Below are 25,852 nucleotides of genomic sequence, written 5' to 3'. Positions count from 1 at the left end.
TATATTTGTTATTTTGATTCATAATTCAAATCAGCACAACTGATGCCAAGAGGCATTTGTTGTTTGTCCACAAATCAAACGGGTCGTCAGTCTCAGGCCATTCGAAGAACTTCCAGTGGGACCGGAGAAAATCCAACATTCAAGGCTGTTGTTGGAAATTTCCTTGGCAACAACAAAACACAAACTACGTTCAACTGGCTGACAACGTGCTTCAAGCACACAAAACCATGAAGTGCAACGTCACTAAAGATTCATTTTCTGAATTCCCATTTAGACTTCTTCCCGGCCGATCTTGTCGCTGTTAGTGACGAGCACGGTGAAAGGTTTCACCAGGACATGGTGGTATCAGGGCAACTGGAATCCATCAATGCTGGCTGATTGTTGTTGGAAACTTCAGCGAGAAGCCCCAGACACTGAACACAAATGAAAATCATCAACAAAACATTTTTAGCTTTGTTGATCTATTAGTTGATCAACACCGTTATGCAGTTACACACATTATATTCAATGAAAGTTAATTCCCTGTTTCTCCAAATTCCTACATGATACAAGTGGTCTGAAATTACATTTGTGTTCAGCATACCCACACAAAATATTAGAGGAAGCAGGTTTCAATGTGACCCTCCCAGCACCTCCCCCATTCTGTAAAACTCCAGCAAAAAGAGGTCCACCATCCTTTCTGGAAATATAGAATCATCGATGGGTCTGACTCCTCAAACTCCCTCTACAACAGCACAATGGGAACCCCTTCCCCACAGTGGTTCCAGGGCAAGGGGGCAGCTGGGTGGGGAAACATGAGACATCGAGAACCCAGACGTGAATAAATGGTCAGAAAGTTCTGCATCAGAGTTAAATATTCTGATTTATTCCAATTCATAATTACTGGACGCAGGACATCCACCCAAATCGACAAACTCCGCAGGGGCCCGAGCTCTCACAATGAAACAGGAGTCAGTGGAACTGAGTCTGAGGAAGTGTGTTCTGTGGAACGGAGGGGGAGGGGGAGGGGAGAGGAGAGGGGACAAAGGGGGAGAGCATGGGAGAGGAGGTGGGGGAGTGAAGAGGGCAGAAGGGTAGAGGAGAGGGCAGGTGGGGAGTGGGGAGAGAGGGAGGGGGAGAGGGGAGGGGTATGGGCAGGTGGGGAGGGGGAGGTGAGGAGAGGGCAGGTGGGGAGTGGGGAGGGGGAGAGGGGAGGGGGATGGGCAGGTGGGGAGAGGGGGAGGTGAGGAGAGGGCAGGTGGGGAGTGGGGAGAGAGGGAGGGGAGAGGGGAGGGGGATGGGTGGAGTGTCTCAATCTTCAGTATCAGGTGCGTTTGAGGTAGACGGCCTTGGTCAGGGTCGATTCCATCACCAGAGTGGTCTTGTTTCCGTTATATTTTCCGCTCACCATCTGTCGGCTCACCTGAAAGACCCAATCGTGTTGGTTCAGACGGAGAAAAGGCCAGCAGGAATTCAAGGCCCAACAGGTAAACCCAACACAAACACCAGAGATTCTACTGATGCTGGAAATCTCCATCGGTCAGACCCAACGTAGGTCGGGGGGTGGGGGGGGGGGCTTCTTTCAGCACCTTCGCTCCATCCCCCACAACAGGCAGGTGGCCACTCGTTTAAATTCCTCCCCCATTCCCTTTCCGACATGTTACTCCACGGCCTCATTTCCTGCCGTGACGAGGCCACACTCAGGTTGGAGGAGAAACACCTCCTATTCCATCGGGATGGTCCACAACCTGGTGGTATGAACACTGATTTCTCTAACCTCCGGTAATTTCTCCCCTCCCCTTCTCTCTTCATTCTCCATTCTGGCTCGCCTATTACCCCTTCTCTTCTCCTCACTTGCCATCACCTCCCACTGGTGTCCTTCCTCCTTCCCTTTCTCCCATGATCCATTGCCCTCTCCTATCAGATTCCTTCTTCTTCAGCCCTTACCTCTTCCACCAATCACCTCCCAGATTCTTGCTTCATCCCACCTGCCTCACCTGTCTCCTGCCAACCTTTGCTCCTCCCCCTTTCCCCCTCCCCACCTTTTTGTTCGGCTTCTTCCCCCTTCCTTTCCAGTCCCGATGAAGTTGTCTCAGCCTGAAACGTCGACTGTTTATTCCAGTCCATAGTCATTGCCTGATCTGCTGAGATCCTCCGACATATTCCAACTGGCAAACAAGGGAAACGAGGACCTTCTCCCCTCTGAGTACCACTCGAGGGGGCTGAGGGATAAATCAATCTCCCTCCCTCTTCCCTCACACCCCAATCGTCTAACTCTGTCTTACCCTGACGAACAGGTCAGACAGATGCTCCTGGTTCCCGTGGCTTTTGAAGACCTCCGTCATGAATGTGATCATGTATGATCCCTGAGTTCTGTGCCGATAGGCCACGTAACCTGCAGAGGAATCACAGAGCAATTAGGATGGAGGACAGGGTGGGAACAGGAAGCCTCTCAATTCGTTTATTATCAGCACCAGCAGTGAGGAGCAAGAGGGTATGGACGAGGGAGGGGCAAGACCGCTTACAGGATTGCTTTGAATCGATGGACTGGACTGTACTCAGGGATTCATCTCCGGGTTTGATTCAGTACACCACAGCTGTCACTGATTTCATCAAAACCTGTGTGGGTGAGTGTGTGTCTACGAGAACATACCATCCATACCCAAGTGAAAAGCCGTGGATGAACCGGGAGGTTCGTGGTGTGCTGAGGGCTAGATCTGTGGCATTTAAGTCTGGCGACCCAGGTCTGTACCAGAAAAAACAGGTACGACTTGCGGAGAGCTAAATCCAGAGTAAGAAACAATTCTACACCAGGTGCGTCGAGCAGCAGCTCCTTAGGGACCGGGTTAGGGAACTGGAGATGCAGCTCGATGACCTTCGACTGGTCAGGGGGAGTGAGGAGGTGACAGAGAGGAGCTATAGGGCCAGGACCTGGGGAGACAGATAAGTGGGTAACAGTCAGGAGAGGGAGGGGCAGGAGTCAGATACTAGACAGCACCCCTGTGGCTTTACTCCTTTACTCCTGTTTGAGTACTGGTGGGGGGGGGGGGGGAACGTACCGGGGGAAGAAACAGTGGCCGTGGCTCTGGCACCGAGTCTGGCCCCGTGGCTCAGCAGCTTAGGGAAAGGCAGCAGTCATAGGGGACTCTATAGTTAGGGGGTCAGACAGGCGATTCTGTGGACGCAGGAAAGAAACGCGAATGGTTGTTTGCCTCCCAGGTGCCAGGGTCCCGGATGTTTCTGATCGTGCCCAAGATATCCTGAAGTGGGAGGGAGAACAGCCAGAGGTCCTGGTACATACTGGTACCAATGACATAGGCAGGAAAAGGGAGGTGGTTCTGAAAACAGACTACAGGGAGTTAGGAAGGAAGTTGGGAAGCAGGACCACAAAGGAAGTCACCGTGGGATTACTGCCTGTGCCACGTGACAGTGAGTAGAGGAATAGAGTGAGGTGGAGGGTAACTGCGTGGCTGAGTGATTGGAGCAGGGGGCAGGGATTCAGATTTCTGAATAATTGGGATCTCTTTTGGGGCAGGCGTGACCTGTACAAAAAGGACGAGTTGCATTTGAATCCCAGTGGGACCAATATCCTGACAGGGAGGTTTGCTAAGGCTATTGGGGAGAGTTTAAACTAGAATTGCTGGGGGGGGGGGGGAACCACACTGAAGAGATGGAGGAAGAGATGGCTCACAAATAGAGAAAGCTTGGAGACAGTGCGAGAGGGAGGATAGGCAGGTGATAGAGAAGGGACGCACTCAGACCGATGGTTTGAGATGTGTCTATTTTGATGCAAGGAGTATTCTGAACAAAGCAGATGAGCTTAGAACATGGATCAGTACTTGGAGCTACAATGTTGTGGCCATTACAGAGACTTGGATGGCTCAGGGGCAGGAATGGTTACTTCAAGTACCGGTTTTCAGATGTTTCACAAAGGACAGGGAGGGAGGCAAAAGAGGTGGGGGAGTGGCACTGCTGATCAGAGATAGTGTCACGGCTGCAGAAAAGGAGGAAGACATGGAGGGATTGTCTACGGAGTTTCTGTGGGTGGAAGTTAGAAACAGAAAGGGGTCAATACTCTACTGGGTGGTTTTTATAGACTACCCAATAGTAACAGGGACATCGAGAAGCAGATAGGGAGACAGGTTATGGAAAGGTGTAATAATAACAGGGTTGTTGTGGTGGGAGATTTTAATTTCCCAAATATCGATTGGCATGTCCCTAGAGCGAGGGGTTTAAATAGGGTGGAGTTTGTTAGGTGTGTTCAGAAAGGTTTCTTGACACAATATGTAGATAAGCCTACAAGGGGAGAGACTGTACTTGAACTGGTATTGGGAAATGAACCTGGTCAGGTGCCAGATCTCTCAGTGGGAGAGCATTTTGGAGAGAGTGATCACAATTCTATCTCCTTTACCATAGCATTGGAGAGGGATAGGAACAGACAAGTTCGGTAGGCGTTTAATTGGAGTAAGGGGAAATAAGAGGCAATCAGGCAAGAACTTGGAAGCATAAATTGGGAACAGGTGTTCTCAGGGAAATGTACGGAAGAAATGTGGCAAATGTTCAGGGGATATATGTATGGCGTTCTGCATAGGTACACTCCAATGAGACAGGGAAAGGACGGTAGGGTACAGGAACCGTGATGTACAAAGGTTGTTGTTAATATAGTCAAGAAGAAAAGAAGAGCTTACGAAAGGTTCAAAAGACTAGGTAATGATAGAGATCTAGAAGATTGTAAGGCTAGCCGGAAGCACCATAAGAAAGAAGTTAGGTGGGCCGGAAGGGGCCATGAGAAGGCCTTGGCAGATAGGATTAAGGAAACCCCAAGGCATTCTGGAAGTATGTGAGAGCAAAAGGACCAATCAAGTGTGACAGTGGAAAAGTGTGCATGGAACTGGAGGAGAGAGAGAGGTACTTAATGAATACTCTACTTCAGTATTCACTACGGAAAAGGATCTTGGCGATTGCAGGGATGACTTACAGCAGACTGAAAAACTTGAGCAAGTAGATATTAAGAGAGAGGATGTGCTGGAGCTTTTGGAAAGCATCAAGTTGGATAAGTCACCGGGACTGAACAAGATGTACCCCAGGCTACTGTGGGAGGTGAGGGAGGAGATTGCTGAGCCTCTGTCAGTGATCTTTGTATCATCAGTGGGGAAGGGGGAGGTTATGGAGGATTGGAGGTTGTCGATGGTGTTCCATTATTTAAGAAAGGGAGTAGAGATAGCCCAGGAAATTATAAACCAGTGAGCCTTACTTTAGTGGTTGGTAAGTTGATGGAGGAGATTCTGAGAGGCAGGATTTATGAACATTTGGAGAGGCATAATATGATTAGGAATAGTCAGTATGGCTTTGTCAAAGGTAGGTTGCCCCTTACAAGTGTGATTGAACTTTTTGAATATGTGGCTAAACGCATTGATGAAGGTAGAGCCGTAGATGTAGTGTATATGGATTTCAGCAATCATTTGACAAAGTACCCCATGTAAGGCTTATTGAGAGAGTAAGGAGGCTTGGGATCCAAGGGAACATTGCTTTGTGGATCCAGAACTGGTTTGCTCACAGAAAGCAAAGAGTGGTTGTCGACATGTCATATTCTGACGGAGGTCGGTCACCAGTGGTGTGTCTCGGGGATCTGTTCTGGGACCCCTACTCTTCATCATTTTTATAAATGACCTAGATGAGGAAGTGGAGGGATGGGTTAGTAAATCCCTTTGGATCTCAGATTTCTGAAATTTTTCTCCATTTAGAAAATGGAGATATCCTGACACTGTATTCTATCTGCCACTTCTTTACCCATTCTTGTAATCTGTCTAAGTCCAAGTAGAGAATGTCCATCAATTCTCCTTTTTCTATCCTGCTTGTTATTTCTTCAAAGAATTCCAACAGATTTGTCAGGCAAGATTTCCCTTCAGGAAACCATGCTGACCGGCCTATTTTATCGTGTGCCTCCAAGTACCCCAAAGTCACCTCCTTAAGAATCGACTCCAACATCTTCCCACCCACTGAGGTCAGGCGAACTGGCCAATCATTTCCTTTCTTCTGCCTCCCTCCCTTTCTTGAAGAGTGGAGTGACATTTGCAGTTTCCCAGTACTCTGGAACTGTGCCAGAATCTAAAACCAACCCCCACCCCACCCGCCAATCTGCTCTCTTGTGGCAGAGCCCCTGGTAGATGTGCCCCACGGCTTTTCCCGTGATGGACTGGGCTGTGTCCGACACTTTCTGTAGACCTTTCCATTCCCGGCATTGGTGTGTCCATACCGGGCGGTGATGCAGCTGGTAAGGAATCTCTCCACTGTGAATCTATACAACTCTGCCAGAGTTTTAGATGAGATGATGTCAACACTGTAACCTTCCCCTCAATGTCAACAAAACCAAAGAGCTGGTCATTTTCTCCAGGAAGGACAGAGACACGCCCTCGCTGTACCAAAGGTGTTGAGGTCAAGGCAATCAAGACCTTTAATTTCTTTGGTGTCATCATCATGTAGACAGGACAGCCTAGAAATGCAGAAATGCTTCGACTCCCTCGGGGACCCTAAGAAAAGTTGGTCACACAGATTTTTAAAAAGTTGAAACACCACAGAAAGCATCCTATCCAGTCGCGTCACAGCTTGGTACGGAAACCGATCCGCCCTCGACCGTGACAAACTGCCGCGAGATGTGGAGTTTGCTCGGCGATGATGGAGACCAGCCTCCCCTCCACAGACTCGGCCTACACCTCTTCCTGCCTCAGTAAGGCAGCCAGCAGAATCACAGACGCCACCCACCCCCGACATTCTCTCTTCCCCCCGTCCCATCGGGCAGCAGATTCAACAGCACGTCCCACCAGGCTCAAGGATAACGTCTACACCGATATTATAAAACCACTGAGCATCTCCCTAGTACGTTAAATGGATCTCACAATTTACCTTACTGTCTGCCTGCACTGCACTCTCTCTGTAATTGTAACACTTTATTCCGCGTCGTTATTGTGTTCCCTCACTCTGCTGCCCTCGAAGAGGACCACAACCTCGTCGTAGGGTTTGGAGACTTGCATGCTTCGATGACCCGGAGAGAGCTCTGTTGGCGGGTCTCAGGGTTTTGTGCTTTGCCTCTTGGCAGGGTCACCCATGCCAAGCAGGTCAAAGGGTCGAGGTGAGGCTAAGAATGGCTCGCTGCTCCTCCAGCTTCAACCCTGACTGGTAAACAAAATTATTACAGAAACAGCAAAGAAGAATCCTTCTACATCTGAGAGCGATGGTCTTCCTGAGTTTCCACCCGGGACTTGAGTGACTGACAGTCGTGGAAACCGAGAGGAATCTGACATGACGAAGGGAGTCCTGAATACTGCCAGAGATGAAGGACGTTCATTCCTGCTCTAAACACCAGCGGCGAAAAGGGCAAAGATGGACAGGTGAACTCTGACCGAAGATGACCACTAGGAGGCCACTCGGCCCACAACCATTCATAGGAAAGACAACTGTACTGCCTGCCATCACCCTCAAAACACCCCTCCCCACAATATCAAGAAATCTATTGCTCCAGTATGGCCTCAGCGCTGAGCGAGACTCCCTGCCTGGGATGGAGGATAGAGAGGGACCTAGGACGACCAAGGCACCCAGAGGGGGCCAACAATCACAGCCTGTGGGATCTTGCTATGCATGTCACCAAATCGAACCTGGAAGAAATCCAGGATTTTGGGAGCAGAAGATTGCTCGGTTGGGATTTGGGTCAGGGAGATCTGAAATTGTCAATGTTTTGGGATGGGGATTGGGAAAACTGGGATTGCAGATGCTTTGGAACGAGGACAGGGAAGAGTGGAATCCTGGGTGTTTTGGGTTGGTATGGGAAGGTGGAATTGTGGATGCTTTGGGGTGGGGATTGGGGAGACAGGGATTATGCATTGTTTGGGAAGTGTATTGCAAAGATTGTGATGGCAGATGCGTTGGGATGGTGACGAGGTAGATTGGGATGGGGATTTGGAAGACTGGAATTGAGGATGCTTTGAGACAGGGACTTGGAAGCCGAGCATTGTTGAGACTTTCGGATGGGGATTGGGAAAATAGGTAAATCTGGAATAGTGGATGCTTTGGGATGGGGATTGTAAGATTGGAATGGAGGTTGTGAAGATCGGAATTGTAGATGCTTTGGGATGGGATTAGGAAAAATGGGGATGGCATTTCAGATTTTGGTTTGCGTCTGGGATGTGGAAGATCTGGATATGGGTCAGAAATCAGGAATGGTGAGCAGGGAAAGAACGAGCAATTAGGGATTATGGAATTGTGGTCCAACTCAAGAGCGAAGGTTAGATATTCCAGATTGGAATGTTGTTGGTGATCAGGACAGGGAAGAGCAGACTCAGGGCGGATTGGGATTGACGATGGAGCAAGGACACAACTAACCTGGTCGTGAGGGATACACGACAAAGGTGTCCGAAACCATCGGGAGTTTCTCAGCTTCCGAAGGATAATAACCTTGGAATTGGACCAAATTAGCACCATGGTCTCTTTTATCTAGAAAAAGACATCAGAACTTTCCATTAGATATCTCATCACACAAACCCAGAGTCAGACAGAAAGTGAAATTCCCTCCACACCGTCCCATCACACACTCCCGGGGGCAGACACAGAGTGAAGCTCCCTCCACACCGTCCCATCACACACTCCCGGGGTCAGACACAGAGTGAATCTCCCTCCACTCCGTCCCATCACACACTCCAGGAGTCAGAGACAGAGTGAATCTCCCTCCACACCGTCCCATCACACACTCCCGGGGTCAGTCACAGAGTGAAACTCGCTCCACACCGTCCCATCACACACTCCCGGGGTCAGACACAGAGTGAAACTCGCTTCACACTGTCCCATCACACACTCCAGGGGTCAGGCACAGAGTGAATCTCCCTCCACACCGTCCCATCACACACTCCCGGGGTCAGACACAGAGTGAAACTCGCTCCACACCGTCCCATCACACACTCCCGGGGACAGACACAGAATGAAACTCCCTCCAGACCGTCCCATCACACACTCCCGGGATCAGACACAGAGTGAAACTCCCTCCACACGTCCCATCACACACTCCTGGAGTCAGACACAGAGTGAAACTCCCTCCACACCGTCCCATCACACACTCCCGGAGTCAGACACAGAGTGAAACTCCCTCCACACTGTCCCATCACACACTTGCAAAGAACAGGTTGTGTGTAAACTCTGGGAGGGGTCTGGTTCTTTTGTCTCTGGGTGGGATTGGGGATGGGGCTCAGGGAACAGGTGGAACCAATTTGAAATGAGATGAAAAATTCCTTCCCTCACTGTATCCCCTCACCCTATCCCCCCTCCAACACCCTCACTGCATCCCCTCACCCTATCCCCCTCCAACACCCTCACCGCATCCCCTCACCCTATCCCCCCTCCAACAGCCTGACCGCATCACCTCACCCTATCCCCCTCCAACACCCTCACCGCATCCCCTCACCCTATCCCCCAACACCCTCACTCCATCCCCTCACCCTATCCCCCCTCCAACACCCTCACTCCATCCCCTCACTCTATCCCTCCTCCAACACCCTCACTCCATCCCCTCACCCTATCCCCTCCAACACCCTCACCGCATCCCCTCACCCTATCCCACTCCAACACCACCACCATCCCCTCACCCTATCCCCCTCCAACACCCTCAGTCCATCCCCTCACCCTATCCCCTCCAACACCCTCACCGCATCCCCTCACCCTATCCCCCCTCCAACAGCCTGACCGCATCACCTCTCCCTATCCCCCTCCAACACCCTCACAGCATCCCCTCACTCTATCCCCCCTCCAACACCCTCACTCCATCCCCTCACCCTATCCCCCCTCCAACACCCTCACTCCATCCCCTCACTCTATCCCTCCTCCAACACCCTCACTCCATCCCCTCACCCTATCCCCTCCAACACCCTCACCGCATCCCCTCACCCTATCCCCCTCCAACACCACCACCATCCCCTCACCCTATCCCCCCTCCAACACCCTCACTCCATCCCCTCACTCTATCCCTCCTCCAACACCCTCACTCCAACCCCTCACCCTATCCCCCTCCAACACCCTCACTCCATCCCCTCATCCTATCCCCTCCAACACCCTCACCATCCCCTCACCCTATCCCCCCTCCAACACCCTCACTCCATCTCCTCACCCTATCCCCCTTCAACACCCTCACCGCATCCCCTCTCCGTATCCCCCCTCCAACAGCCTGACCGCATCACCTCACCCTATTCCCCTCCAACACCCTCACTCCATCCCCTCACCCTATCCCCCCTCCAACACCCTCACTCCATCCCCTCACCCTATCCCCTCCAACACCCTCACTCCATCCCCCACCCTATCCCCTCCAACACCCTCACTGCATCCCCTCACCCTATCCCCCTCCAACACCCTCACCGCATACCCTCACCCTATCCCCCTCCAACACCCTCACTCCATCCCCTCACCCTATCCCCCCTCCAACACCCTCACTCCATCCCCTCACCCTATCCCCCCTCCAACACCCTCACTCCATCCCCTCACCCTATCCCCTCCAACACCCTCACCGCATCCCCTCACCTTATCCCCCTCCAACACCCTCACCATCCCCTCACCCTATCCCACCTCCAACACCCTCACTCCATCCCCTCACCCTATCCCCCCTTCAACACCCTCACCGCATCCCCTCTCCCTATCCCCCCTCCAACAGCCTGACCGCATCACCTCACCCTATTCCCCTCCAACACCCTCACTCCATCCCCTCACCCTATCCCCTCCAACACACTCACTCCATCCCCCACCCTATCCCCTCCAACACCCTCAATGCATCCCCTCACCATATCCCCCTCCAACACCCTCACCGCATCCCCTCACCCTATCGCCCTCCAACACCCTCACTGCATCCCCTCACCCTATCCCCCCAACACCCTCACCCTATCCCCCTTCAACACCCTCACCGCATCCCCTCACCCTATCTCCCCTCCAACAGCCTGACCGCATCACCTCACCCTATCCCCCTCCAACACCCTCACCGCATCCCCTCACCCTATCCCCCCCAACACCCTCACTCCGTCCCCTCACCCTATCCCCCCTCCAACACCCTCACTGCATCCCCTCACTCTATCCCTCCTCCAACACCCTCACTCCATCCCCTCACCCTATCCCCCTCCAACACCCTCACTCCATCCCCTCATCCTATCCCCTCCAACACCCTCACCGCATCCCCTCACCTTATCCCACTCCAACACCCTCACCATCCCCTCACCCTATCCCCCCTCCAACACCCTCACTCCATCTCCTCACCCTATCCCCCTTCAACACCCTCACCACATCCCCCACCCTATCCCCTCCAACACCCTCACTGCATCCCCTCACCCTATCCCCTCCAACACCCTCACTCCATCCCCTCACACTATCCCTCCTCCAACACCCTCACTCCATCCCCTCACCCTATCCCCTCCGACACCCTCACTCCATCCCCTCACCCTATCCCCTCCGACACCCTCACTCCATCCCCCACCCTATCCCCTCCAACACCCTCACTGCATCCCCTCACCCTATCCCCCTCCAACACCCTCACCGCATCCCCTCACCCTATCCCCCCTCCAACACCCTCACCGCATCCGCTCACCCTATCCCCCTCCAACACCCTCACTCCATCCCCTCACCCTATCCCCCTCCAACACCCTCACTCCAGCCCCTCATCCTATCCCCCCAACACCCTCACCGCATCCCCTCACCTTATCCCACTCCAACACCCTCACCATCCCCTCACCCTATCCCCCCTCCAACACCCTCACTCCATCTCCTCACCCTATCCCCCTTCAACACCCTCACCGCATCCCCTCTCCCTATCCCCCCTCCAACAGCCTGACCGCATCACCTCACCCTATTCCCCTCCAACACCCTCACTCCATCCCCTCACCCTATCCCCCCTCCAACACCCTCACTCCATCCCCTCACCCTATCCCCTCCAACACCCTCACTCCATCCCCCACCCTATCCCCTCCAACACCCTCACTGCATCCCCTCACCCTATCCCCCTCCAACACCATCACCGCTTCCCCTCACCCTATCCCCCTCCAACACCCTCACTCCATCCCCTCACCCTATCCCCCCTCCAACACCCTCACTCCATCCCCTCACCCTATCCCCTCCAACACCCTCACCGCATCCCCTCACCTTATCCCCCTCCAACACCCTCACCATCCCCTCACCCTATCCCCCCTCCAACACCCTCACGCCATCCCCTCACCCTATCCCCCATTCAACACCCTCACCGCATCCCCTCTCCCTATCCCCCCTCCAACAGCCTGACCGCATCACCTCACCCTATTCCCCTCCAACACCCTCACTCCATCCCCTCACCCTATCCCCCCTCCAACACCCTCACTCCGTCCCCTCACCCTATCCCCCCTCCAACACCCTCACTCCATCCCCTCACTCTATCCCTCCTCCAACACCCTCACTCCATCCCCTCACCCTATCCCCTCCAACACCCTCACCGCATCCCCCTCACCCTATCCCCCTCCAACACCACCACCATCCCCTCACCCTATCCCCCTCCAACACCCTCAGTCCATCCCCTCACCCTATCCCCTCCAACACCCTCACCGCATCCCCTCACCCTATCCCCCCTCCAACACCACCACCATCCCCTCACCCTATCCCCCTCCAACACCCTCACTCCGTCCCCTCACCCTATCCCCCCTCCAACACCCTCACTCCATCCCCTCACTCTATCCCTCCTCCAACACCCTCACTCCATCCCCTCACCCTATCCCCTCCAACACCCTCACCGCATCCCCTCACCCTATCCCCCTCCAACACCACCACCATCCCCTCACCCTATCCCCCTCCAACACCCTCAGTCCATCCCCTCACCCTATCCCCTCCAACACCCTCACCGCATCCCCTCACCCTATCCCCCCTCCAACAGCCTGACCGCATCACCTCACCCTATCCCCCTCCAACACCCTCACTCCATCCCCTCACTATCCCCCCTCCAACACCCTCACTCCATCCCCTCACCCTATCCCCTCCAACACCCTCACTCCATCCCCTCACCCTATCCCCTCCAACACCCTCACCGCATCCCCTCACCCTATCCCCCTCCAACACCACCACCATCCCCTCACCCTATCCCCCCTCCAACACCCTCACTCCATTCCCTCACTCTATCCCTCCTCCAACACCCTCACTCCATCCCCTCACCCTATCCCCCTCCAACACCCTCACTCCATCCCCTCATCCTATCCCCTCCAACACCTTCACCGCATCCCCTCACCTTATCCCACTCCAACACCCTCACCATCCCCTCACCCTATCCCCCCTCCAACACCCTCACTCCATCTCCTCACCCTATCCCCCTTCAACACCCTCACCGCATCCCCTCTCCCCATCCCCCTCCAACAGCCTGACCGCATCACCTCACCCTATTCCCCTCCAACACCCTCACTCCATCCCCTCACCCTATCCCCCTCCAACACCCTCACTCCATCCCCTCACCCTATCCCCTCCAACACCCTCACTCCATCCCCCACCCTATCCCCTCCAACACCCTCACTGCATCCCCTCACCCTATCCCGCTCCAACACCCTCACTCCATCCCCTCACCCCATCCCCCCTCCAACATCCTCACTCCATCCCCTCACCCTATCCCCCCTCCAACACCCTCACTCCATCCCCTCACCCTATCCCCTCCAACACCCTCACCGCATCCCCTCACCTTATCCCCCTCCAACACCCTCACCATCCCCTCACCCTATCCCCCCTCCAACACCCTCACTCCATCCCCTCACCCTATCCCCCCTTCAACACCCTCACCGCATCCCCTCTCCCTATCCCCCCTCCAACAGCCTGACCGCATCACCTCACCCTATTCCCCTCCAACACCCTCACTCCATCCCCTCACCCTATCCCCCCTCCAACACCCTCACTCCATCCCCTCACCCTATCCCCTCCAACACACTCACTCCATCCCCCACCCTATCCCCTCCAACACCCTCACTGCATCCCCTCACCATATCCCCCTCCAACACCCTCACCGCATCCCCTCACCCTATCCCCCCTCCAACACCCTCACTCCATCCCCTCACCCTATCCCCTCCAACACACTCACTCCATCCCCCACCCTATCCCCTCCAACACCCTCACTGCATCCCCTCACCATATCCCCCTCCAACACCCTCACTGCATCCCCTCACCCTATCCCCCTAACACCCTCACCCTATCCCCCCTTCAACACACTCACCGCATCCCCTCACCCTATCTCCCCTCCAACAGCCTGACCGCATCACCTCACCCTATCCCCCTCCAACACCCTCACCGCATCCCCTCACCCTATCCCCCTCCAACACCCTCACTCCGTCCCCTCACCCTATCCCCCCTCCAACACCCTCACTCCACCCCCTCACTCTATCCCTCCTCCAACACCCTCACTCCATCCCCTCACCCTATCCCCTCCAACACCCTCACCGCATCCCCTCACCCTATCCCCCTCCAACACCACCACCATCCCCTCACCTTATCCCCCTCCAACACCCTCAGTCCATCCCCTCATCCTATCCCCTCCAACACCCTCACCGCATCCCCTCACCCTATCCCCCCTCCAACACCCTCACCGCATCCCCTCACCCTATCCCCCTCCAACACCCTCACTCCGTCCCCTCACCCTATCCCCCCTCCAACACCCTCACTCCATCCCCTCACTCTATCCCTCCTCCAACACCCTCACTCCATCCCCTCACCCTATCCCCTCCAACACCCTCACCGCATCCCCTCACCCTATCCCCCTCCAACACCACCACCATCCCCTCACCCTATCCCCCTCCAACACCCTCAGTCCATCCCCTCACCCTATCCCCTCCAACACCCTCACCGCATCCCCTCACCCTATCACCCCTCCAACAGCCTGACTGCATCACACCCTATCCCCCTCCAACACCCTCACTCCATCCCCTCACCCTATCCCCCCTCCAACACCCTCACTCCATCCCCTCACCCTATCCCTTCCAACACCCTCACCGCATCCCCTCACCCTATCCCCCTCCAACACCCTCACCATCCCCTCACCCTATCCCCCCTCCAACACCCTCAACGTATCCCCTCACCCTATACCCCCTCCAACACCCTCACCATCCCCTCACCCTATCCCCCTCCAACACCCTCACTGCATCCCCTCACCCTATCCCCCTCCAACACCCTCACCGCATCCCCTCACCCTATCCCCGTCCAACACCCTCACTGCATCCCCTCACCCTATCCCCCTCCAACTCCCTCACCACATCCCCTCACCCTATCCCTCTCCAACACCCTCACCGCATCCCCTCACCCTGTCCCCCCTCCAACACCCTCACCCTATCCCCCCTCCAACACCCTCACCCTATCCCCCCTCCAACACCCTCACTGCATCCCCTCACCCTATCCCCCCTCCAACTCCCTCACCGCATCCCCTCACCCTATCCCCCCTCCAACACCCTCACCCTATCCCCCCTCCAACACCCTAACTGCATCCCCTCACCCTATCCCCCCTCCAACACCCTCACCGCATCCCCATCCCACCCCATCACCCATTCCTCTCACCCCAATATCCCCACCCCATCTCCCTCACCCTACCCCACTCCTCTCACCCGACCCTGATTGACCCTGTGCCAGTACTGAGGAAGGACACATCTTCCTGTTGTGTGGGGGATGTTGCTCCTGTCGGAGTGGTACAGGAATATCTTCCAACCGTCAGTACGTATCTGGGTGATTGGGGAAAGCTGTATTTGGAAATGGTTCTGAGCCCCTGCGTTGGGAACAGGGATCTCTTACTCCCTGTCTCTCTCTCTCTCCCTCTGCCCTTCCACTTTCCCTCACCTCCCTCTGTCTCTACCCTCTCTCACCCCCATTACGGAGGCTTGCAGTGAATTTGCCTAAGTTCCCCAAGTTGCTTCTTCAACTAATCTTCCTGTTAACCCCTCCCATCCCTTCTCATTCCCTTTTCCTCTCGTCCCCCTCCCGCATCTCACCTTCCCCCATCACTCTCGTATCGCTCCCTCTCTTTCCCCCTTTCCTCTCCTCTGGTTTGCCCGCTCTCCTCTCAGTCTCCTTCTCTCTCTCACCGAGTGTCTGTCATATCTCATATCTCTGTCTCTCTCACACAATCTCTCTGTCTCTTACTCTGACTGCCTGTCTCTCCCCACCACATCTTCCTCTCTCTCTCTGGCTGTCTATCTATCCCTCTCTGTCACTCTCTCTGTCTGTCTCCCTGTCTGTCTGTGTCACTCTCTCTGTCTCCCTGTCTCTGTCACTCTCTCTGTCTGTCTGTCTGTGTCACTCTCTCTGTCTCCCTCTCTCCGTGTCTCTCTGTCTCTGTCTCTTTGCTTTCCTCTCTTTCTCTGCCTGTCTGTGTGTATCTCTCTCTGTCTCCCTGTCTCTGTCACTCTTTCTGTCTCCCTGTCTCTGTCACTCTCTCTGTCTCCCTGTCTCTGTCTCCCTCTCTCTGTCTCTTTGCTTTCCTCTCTTTCTCTGTCTGTCTGTGTGTCTCTCTCTGTCTCCCTGTCTCTGTCACTCTCTCTGTCTCTTTGCTTTCCTCTCTTTCTCTGCCTGTCTGTGTGTATCTCTCTCTGTCTCCCTGTCTCTGTCACTCTTTCTGTCTCCCTGTCTCTGTCACTCTCTCTGTCTCCCTGTCTCTGTCTCCCTCTCTCTGTCTCTTTGCTTTCCTCTCTCTCTCTGCCTGTCTGTGTGTCTCTCTCTGTCTCCCTGTCTCTGTCACTCTCTCTGTCTCTTTGCTTTCCTCTCTCTCTCTGCCTGTCTGTGTGTCTCTCTCTGTCTCCCTGTCTCTGTCACTCTCTCTGTCTCTTTGCTTTCCTCTCTCTCTCTGCCTGTCTGTGTCTCTCTCTGTCTCTCTGGTCTCACCTCCTCGGCAGGCTTGGATGACGAACACCTTGGGTTTCTGCTGCAGATGAAGACACTCCTCGTTGTTGAACATGTCGAAGATCTCCTCAAGGTCAGCCTCTTCACCGTCACGACCCTTAACCTTGCCCTCTGACCCGTGCGCCAGAATGAACACGAAGGAGCAGCAGACTTCGTCCTCGATGCTGTCTCGGTACTTCTCCAGGGAGGAGAGGATTTCCTGCGTGAAGAGCCAAGGTGTGAATGCCCCTGTTTACTGCCCCTCCGGCCACGGCTCGAGGGACCATCACTCCTCGCCCTGGATCCAAACTGGGTTCAGATGCCGAGCGAGTACAGGTTTGACATTTCAAAACATTAAACTAATTCAAAGGAAGACACGGGAGTCCGGGAATGTGGGTCTAACTTTGGGATTACTTCATGCAAGGCGTGCACATGTCACGTGGTAGCATGATTGATGCACCATCAATAACTCTCGGAGACGGGAGGCGAACGATAGGCTTTTATTAGCTGCAGGAGACCACCACACAGCATCCTGGAGACTGAGGGGGGAGCAGTGCCCCATCACCTTTATACAGGGGTCTGTGGGAGGAGCCACAGGAGCAGTCAGCAGAGGGGCGTGTCCAGACAGGTAAATGTAGTTCACCACAATGATAGAACGTAGAAGAGTACAGCACAGGAACAGGCCATTCGGCCCACAATGTTGTGCTGACCCAGCTGAAAAGTAAATCAAATACACCCAATCACTACTCCCTCCATCTTCCTCACATTTACCTGCCGATCCGAACGGCTGTTAGAAACCTCTAATGTATTTGCCTCTACCACCACAGCAGGGAGTGCATTGCAGGCACTGGGTAAAAAACTTACCCCTTTCAACCCAGCCCCTCTCACCTTCAATGCATGCCCCTCTGGTATTAAACATCTCCACCCTGGGAAACAGATACTCCCTGTCTACTCTATCGATGCCTCTCATAATCTTGTAAACCTCTATCAGATCCCCCTCGGCCTCCGGCACTCCAGGGAAAACCACCCAAGTTTATCCAGCCTCTCGTGATAGATCAGGCCCTCTAAACCAGGCAATATTCTGGTAAACCCCTTCTGCCCCCTCTCCAATGCCTCGATACCCTTGCGGCTCCCTGCAACCTTCGGCAGACCCTCTTCACAAGGCCACAGTGTGCAAAGAGGTGGCATCTCCGCCTCATTGTACGCGTGACAATAACAAACCTGTTCCGTCTTCGACCCTTCTCAAAGCTGAGAACCCCTTTCCCAACACGGGTGTGACCTGAGGAATTATGTACTGAATTAAAAGGGCTAAAACCTAACTGGCTTACGGGCAGATTGACAAGTCCTGTTGTGATACCTCACCTCGCCAGTCGGATTAATGCCCCCAGTTTCTCTGGGAGTGAGTGGGAAATATTCACCCTGTGCAGTGAACGATCACTATGAAGATACCTCACCTCGCCAGTCGGATTAATGCCCCCAGTTTCTCTGGGAGTGAGTGGGAAATATTGACCCTGTGCAGTGAACGATCACTATGAAGATACCTCACCTCGCCAGTCGGATTAATGCCCCCAGTTTCTCTGGGAGTGAGTGGGAAATATTCACCCTGTGCAGTGAACGATCACTATGAAGATACCTCACCTCGCCAGTCGGATTAATGCCCCCAGTTTCTCTGAGAGTGAGTGGGAAATATTGACCCTGTGCAGTGAACGATCACTATGAAGATACCTCACCTCGCCAGTCGGATTAATGCCCCCAGTTTCTCTGAGAGTGAGTGGGAAATATTCACCCTGTGCAGTGAACGATCACTATGAAGATACCTCACCTCGCCAGTCGGATTAATGCCCCCAGTTTCTCTGGGAGTGAGTGGGAAATATTCACCCTGTGCAGTGAACGATCACTATGAAGATACCTCACCTCGCCAGTCGGATTAATGCCCCCAGTTTCTCTGGGAGTGAGTGGGAAATATTCACCCTGTGCAGTGAACGATCACTATGAAGATACCTCACCTCGCCAGTCGGATTAATGCCCCCAGTTTCTCTGAGAGTGAGGGGGAAATATTCACCCTGTGCAGTGAACGATCACTATGAAGATACCTCACCTCGCCAGTCGGATTAATGCCCCCAGTTTCTCTGGGAGTGAGTGGGAAATATTGACCCTGTGCAGTGAACGATCACTATGAAGATACCTCACCTCGCCAGTCGGATTAATGCCCCCAGTTTCTCTGGGAGTGAGTGGGAAATATTGACCCTGTGCAGTGAACGATCACTATGAAGATACCTCACCTCGCCAGTCGGATTAATGCCCCCAGTTTCTCTGGGAGTGAGTGGGAAATATTGACCCTGTGCAGTGAACGATCACTATGAAGATACCTCACCTCGCCAGTCGGATTAATGCCCCCAGTTTCTCTGGGAGTGAGTGGGAAATATTGACCCTGTGCAGTGAACGATCACTATGAAGATACCTCACCTCGCCAGTCGGATTAATGCCCCCAGTTTCTCTGGGAGTGAGTGGGAAATATTCACCCTGTGCAGTGAACGATCACTATGAAGATACCTCACCTCGCCAGTCGGATTAATGCCCCCAATTTCTCTGAGAGTGAGTGGGAAATATTGACCCTGTGCAGTGAACGATCACTATGAAGATACCTCACCTCGCCAGTCGGATTAATGCCCCCAGTTTCTCTGAGAGTGAGTGGGAAATATTCACCCTGTGCAGTGAACGATCACTATGAAGATACCTCACCTCGCCAGTCGGATTAATGCCCCCAGTTTCTCTGGGAGTGAGTGGGAAATATTGACCCTGTGCAGTGAACGATCACTATGAAGATACCTCACCTCGCCAGTCGGATTAATGCCCCCAGTTTCTCTGGGAGTGAGTGGGAAATATTCACCCTGTGCAGTGAACGATCACTATGAAGATACCTCACCTCGCCAGTCGGATTAATGCCCCCAGTTTCTCTGAGAGTGAGGGGGAAATATTCACCCTGTGCAGTGAACGATCACTATGAAGATACCTCACCTCGCCAGTCGGATTAATGCCCCCAGTTTCTCTGAGAGTGAGTGGGAAATATTGACCCTGTGCAGTGAACGATCACTATGAAGATACCTCACCTCGCCAGTCAGATTAATGCCCCCAGTTTCCCTGGGAGTGAGTGGGAAATATTCACCCTGTGCAGTGAACGATCACTATGAAGATACCTCACCTCGCCAGTCGGATTAATGCCCCCAGTTTCTCTGAGAGTGAGTGGGAAATATTCACCCTGTGCAGTGAACGATCACTATGAAGATACCTCACCTCGCCAGTCGGATTAATGCCCCCAGTTTCTCTGAGAGTGAGTGGGAAATATTCACCCTGTGCAGTGAACGATCACTATGAAGATACCTCACCTCGCCAGTCGGATTAATGCCCCCAGTTTCTCTGAGAGTGAGTGGGAAATATTCACCCTGTGCAGTGAACGATCACTATGAAGATACCTCACCTCGCCAGTCGGATTAATGCCCCCAGTTTCTCTGGGAGTGAGTGGGAAATATTGACCCTGTGCAGTGAACGATCCCTATGAAGATACCTCACCTCGCCAGTCGGATTAATGCCCCCAGTTTCTCTGAGAGTGAGTGGGAAATATTGACCCTGTGCAGTGAACGATCACTATGAAGATACCTCACCTCGCCAGTCGGATTAATGCCCCCAGTTTCTCTGAGAGTGAGTGGGAAATATTCACCCTGTGCAGTGAACGATCACTATGAAGATACCTCACCTCGCCAGTCGGATTAATGCCCCCAGTTTCTCTGAGAGTGAGTGGGAAATATTCACCCTGTGCAGTGAACGATCACTATGAAGATACCTCACCTCGCCAGTCGGATTAATGCCCCCAGTTTCTCTGAGAGTGAGTGGGAAATATTGACCCTGTGCAGTGAACGATCACTATGAAGATACCTCACCTCGCCAGTCGGATTAATGCCCCCAGTTTCTCTGGGAGTGAGTGGGAAATATTGACCCTGTGCAGTGAACGATCACTATGAAGATACCTCACCTCGCCAGTCGGATTAATGCCCCCAGTTTCTCTGAGAGTGAGTGGGAAATATTGACCCTGTGCAGTGAACGATCACTATGAAGATACCTCACCTCGCCAGTCGGATTAATGCCCCCAGTTTCTCTGGGAGTGAGTGGGAAATATTGACCCTGTGCAGTGAACGATCACTATGAAGATACCTCACCTCGCCAGTCGGATTAATGCCCCCAGTTTCTCTGGGAGTGAGTGGGAAATATTGACCCTGTGCAGTGAACGATCACTATGAAGATACCTCACCTCGCCAGTCGGATTAATGCCCCCAGTTTCTCTGGGAGTGAGTGGGAAATATTCACCCTGTGCAGTGAACGATCACTATGAAGATACCTCACCTCGCCAGTCGGATTAATGCCCCCAGTTTCTCTGAGAGTGAGGGGGAAATATTCACCCTGTGCAGTGAACGATCACTATGAAGATACCTCACCTCGCCAGTCGGGTCGATACACTCAGACACTTCGAAACCCAAGCTCTGCAATATTTCCTGGAGATTATTCAGATCTATTGTGGCCCCTCGTCTCCACTCTGTGACGCAGAGGATGAAGGCCTTCCTTACTCCGGACATGTTGTAGCGGTCATCCTGTGGGATGGAACAGGGGAAACGTCACGTCACGTTCCTGCCCCACCATTACCTACAAACCCCTGAACAGCTTCAATGAATGAATCTGCAGTAGCTTCGCGGTTAGCGTAACGCCTTCACTGCGCCAGCAATCTGGGTTCAATTCCTGCCGCTGCCTGTAAGGAGTCTGTGACGAGACTCTCAACGTCCTCGCTGGTCTGCCAGCCCGGCAACTCACCGCGCCCACACGTCCGGCCTCCTTAGCCCCCCTCCCATGTGCCCTGCGAGTTGGACTCCCGTGTGATGCCACACCCAGGGTCTGGTCAACGCCCATGCTGTTTAAAGGATTCCTCCCCACATCCCCCACCGCCCTCTGCTGTGTAATGAGCTCAAACCGTTTCACCAGACGCGTCCACCCCCTCCTCCCTGACCCACCTGATCCTGCGGCCCAGAGGCTCTCGGTGACGACGACACATCATTGCCCTGACGAGGGGACTCCGAGGCACAGCTGTCCACTTCTGAGGAAACAAATTCAAGGTCAACAAAGCCCTGGATCCCATAAGACAGAGGAGACATTAAAAAATAGCTGGCCAGCTTTTATTGATGTGTGACAAGAGAGCATCCTGACACAGAGTGACCGTACGGTGTTCCAGCTGCATCAAGACAGATCACAAAACACTCCAGTGATTAGCACGGCTCAGAACATCATTGGAACTCAACCACCGGACCTGGAAACAATCTGGAACTCCTGATGCCTTCGGTGCTCTCGTAACATCATTAAAGACCCTCCCATCCCATCCCAGACACTGCTCAAAGATCCAAAGTACATTTATTCTCAGAGTATGTCTACAGTGTCCAACCCTGAAATCGTCCTCCTGCAGACAGCACGGAACCTGTTCAAAGAAAACAGCAAGCACCCAATTCGTCAAAAATGTGAACTAAAGCGTTCAGTATTGTGGTGAACTACATATACCTGTCTGGACACGCCCCCCTGCTGACTGCTCCTGTGGCTCCTCCCACAGACCATGGCTCCTCCCATACCTCACCTCACGTCTCGGAGAGTTGTTGATGGATGATCGGTTTCAATGAGATCTCTCCCCGCCCTATTCTTCTGCTTAAAGTCCAGCGAGTACAGACCCAGAGTCACCAAACACTCCTTACGCGTTAACCCTTTCATTCTCGTGAACCTCCGCTGGAGGAGGAGTCCAGAACTGCCAGCAATGCATCAGAATCGCAACATTCAGAAGAGAAGTATAATTTTTAAAAGGGAGAACACAACAAGAACAAAAAGACAAACTCCATTTTACTGCAAAACGACACCCCCACCGTGTCCGGTCCCAAGCCTGACTGTGAAAGAACGAGGGTTGAACATGGGGCTAGAAACCCCATCCCTTCGAAACCCAACACTACAGACACATCAACAGAATCTCCAAAGACCTCATCCCTGTGAGCGGAAAAGCCTGACGGGGAACAGTCACTATCCCAAACATCAGGCTCTTCAATCAGAGGGGATAACTTCACTTGCCCCGTCATTGAACTCTTCCCGTAACCTATGTACCCACTTTCAAGGGCTCTTCATCTCATTCTCACTTATTTATTTATTATTATTTCTTCTTTTTGTATTTCTGCAACGTGTTGTATCTGTCCTTTGGTTTAATGCCCTAATTGGGTGGTCTTTCAATAATTCTGCTCTAGTTATTATTCGATATTCTTGTTGAGTATGCCCACAAGAAAACAGATCTCAGGGTTGTACATGGTGACAAATATATACTTTGATAATAGACTTGCTTTGAACCTAAATGCTCATGCACGTTACTGGAAGGAATAAAAGCATAGACTATTTTCTAATCGAAGAGAACAGACAGATATTATTGAAACGTATTGAACGTTGAAAGGCCCCGATACAGTGGACATGGAGAGGATGTTTCCTATGGTGCTGGAGTCTCGGACCAGAGGGCACACCCTCAAAATAGAGGGATGTCCATTTAGAACAAAGATGAGCAGGATTTTCTTCATCCAGAAGGTGGTAAATCTGTGGAACTCGTTGCCACGGACAACAGAGGAGGCCAGGTCACTGGGGCATTTAAGGGGAGCTGGTAGATTCTCGATCAGTCAATGAGGGGGGATCTTATTGAAACATATTGAATGTTGAAAGGCCCCGATACAGTGGACATGGAGAGGACGTTTCCTATGGTGCTGGAGTCTAGGACCAGAGGGCACACCCTCAAAATAGAGGCAATTAAGGGGAGCTGGTAGATTCTCGATCAGTGAAAGATTACGGGGAGAAGGCAGGTGAATGGGGCTCAGCAGGAAATGGGTCAGCCATGATGAAATGGTGGAACAGAATTGATGGGCCGAACAGCATACACTGGGCCTTACATGGACTAGAGAGACTGGCCCAGGACAGAGGATTCTGACGAGCTGCGGACTGCAGCCTCTGCCCCAGTCGGGGCGACAGGGTTAAGATGAAAAAATTTAGTACAATGAAGTCGATGTGGTCACAGTGTTGCTGTACCGGGTCGTGATTAGGGTTCTTCCGGCTGGTTTAAGAACCAAATCCTTGAAGGGAAATCATTGTCCCTAATCCTGGTGATGTGGGACTGTTGTCCCTGGGCCTGGTGATGTGAGACTGTTGTCCCTGAGCCTGGTGATGTGGGACTGTTGTTACTGGGCCTGGTGATGTGGGACTGTTGTCCTGAGCCTGGTGATGTGGGACTGTTGTTCCTGGGCCTGGTGATGTGGGACTGTTGTCCCTGAGCCTGGTGATGTGGGACTGTTGTCCCTGAGCCTGGTGATGTGGGACTGTTGTCCTGATCCTGGTGATGTGGGACTGTTGTCCCTGAGCCTGGTGATGTGGGACTGTTGTCCTGGGCCTGGTGATGTGGGACTGTTGTCCCTGAGCCTGGTGATGTGGGACTGTTGTCCCTGATCCTGGTGATGTGGGACTGTTGTCCCTGATCCTGGTGATGTGGGACTGTTATCCCTGATCCTGGTGATGTGGGACTGTTGTCCCTGATCCTGGTGATGTGGGACTGTTGTCCTGGGCCTGGTGATGTGGGACTGTTGTCCTGATCCTGGTGATGTGGGACTGTTGTCCCTGAGCCTGGTGAAGTGGGACTGTTGTCCCGGAGCCTGGTGAACTGGGACTGTTGTCCTGAGCCTGGTGATGTGGGACTGTTGTCCCTGATCCTGGTGATGTGGGACTGTAAAAGTACGGACAACGTTTCAGGGGTCTCAGCCCGTACATTTTCCCACAGATGCTGCCTGGCCTGCTCAGTTCCACCAGCATTTTCAATGAAAGCCCCCTCTCCAGCTTCGTGATATCCTCTCGCTCAGAGAATCCGAAGTCCATTTTAGAATCGGAGTATATACCTACAAGCTTGAGATCTGTCTCCTAACGGGCAGCCACAAGACAAAGATACCCAATAAAACCCTTAACAAAGATCGTCACACCCCTAGGGGCAAAGAGAGAGAAAAAGCAGAAACCTTGTGAACAATGAACACAGACAAATGACGTTCAGAACAGACCCTCAGTTCAGCGCAGAGCCGAGTAAAGGTCGTGGAGCAGTGACCTGAACCGGCCCATCCCTCACCTCCGACCTCCACAGCCTGACCTTTCCACTCTGACCCAGTGCAAAATCTTCCACAGGCTGGACGGCACCACCTCAATTCGGCCTGTTCCTGACCTTTCCGATTTCCCAAATCATCTTCCAAACATCCGGGCCAGTCACTTCCATACACCCCCTCCCTTCTCCCACCTCCGTCGCACCCCTATCCTCACACCCCCAGCCCTTCTCCCACCTCCCTCACACCCCCACTCCAACTCCCACCTCCCTCTCACCCCCACCCCTTCTCCCACCTCCCACGCCCCCCTAACCCTTCTCCCACTTCCCACTCCACCCAACCCTTCTCCCACCTCCCTCTCACTCCTTTCCTCACACTCTTTGTCTCACTCTTCCCCTCCCCTATTTCCTTCTCCCTCTGTGTCGACCCCATCACCCACATCCCAACTCCTGACGATTCCTGGAAGGGGAGTCTCATTTCCTGGAATTAGCTGGCTTTCTTGCATAGGTACGGATAAATCACCTCTTTCCTCCGGAAACTGGGAATACAGCAAGCCCATAACGTCTGGGGTATTGTGGGCAGGTCTGGTCAGTCGTTAATCACTGGCAACGTTCCCAGATTGCCAGGGTCGGGTTGAGATTCGTACAACGGTGGGTCTGTGCCGTGGTTTCCTGCAGCATTTCTGACACGCCCATTCCCAACCCGGAACAAATACATCCTCTTTAACCCTAAACTCCCCATCCTCTAGTTCAAACCCCCCCTCACCCCCATCCCTATATCTGTAACCCTACACTCCCCGTCCTCCTGTTCAAACC

General features: G+C 53.3%; 1 protein-coding gene across 3 annotated transcripts; it reads right to left on the bottom strand.

Annotated features, from left to right (window-relative positions):
• Positions 1-1,257: 1,257 nt before the first annotated feature.
• Positions 1,258-25,702, bottom strand: LOC140715602 (caspase-14-like). Of its 3 annotated transcripts, none has more exons than XM_073027968.1 (7): positions 25,560-25,702; positions 21,909-21,991; positions 21,342-21,494; positions 16,855-17,071; positions 8,356-8,466; positions 2,265-2,374; positions 1,258-1,402 (listed from the first exon to the last, which is right to left on the bottom strand). In XM_073027968.1, exons 1-7 carry the CDS (start codon positions 25,594-25,596, stop codon positions 1,304-1,306), a joined length of 810 nt encoding a protein of 269 aa, XP_072884069.1. In that variant the 5' UTR covers positions 25,597-25,702; the 3' UTR covers positions 1,258-1,303. The 3 variants fall into 3 exon arrangements, with proteins under 3 accessions (XP_072884069.1, XP_072884072.1, XP_072884070.1); XM_073027971.1 differs by lacking the exon at positions 25,560-25,702 and adding an exon at positions 22,520-22,569; XM_073027969.1 differs by lacking the exon at positions 25,560-25,702 and adding an exon at positions 22,202-22,222.
• Positions 25,703-25,852: the final 150 nt, after the last annotated feature.

Source organism: Hemitrygon akajei, chromosome 24 (genome assembly GCF_048418815.1).
Source record: "Hemitrygon akajei chromosome 24, sHemAka1.3, whole genome shotgun sequence".
Classification (NCBI taxonomy): Eukaryota; Metazoa; Chordata; class Chondrichthyes; order Myliobatiformes; family Dasyatidae; genus Hemitrygon; species Hemitrygon akajei.
The sequence above is the reverse complement of the archived record's forward strand: the minus strand, read 5'-3'. Positions and strand labels throughout refer to the sequence as shown.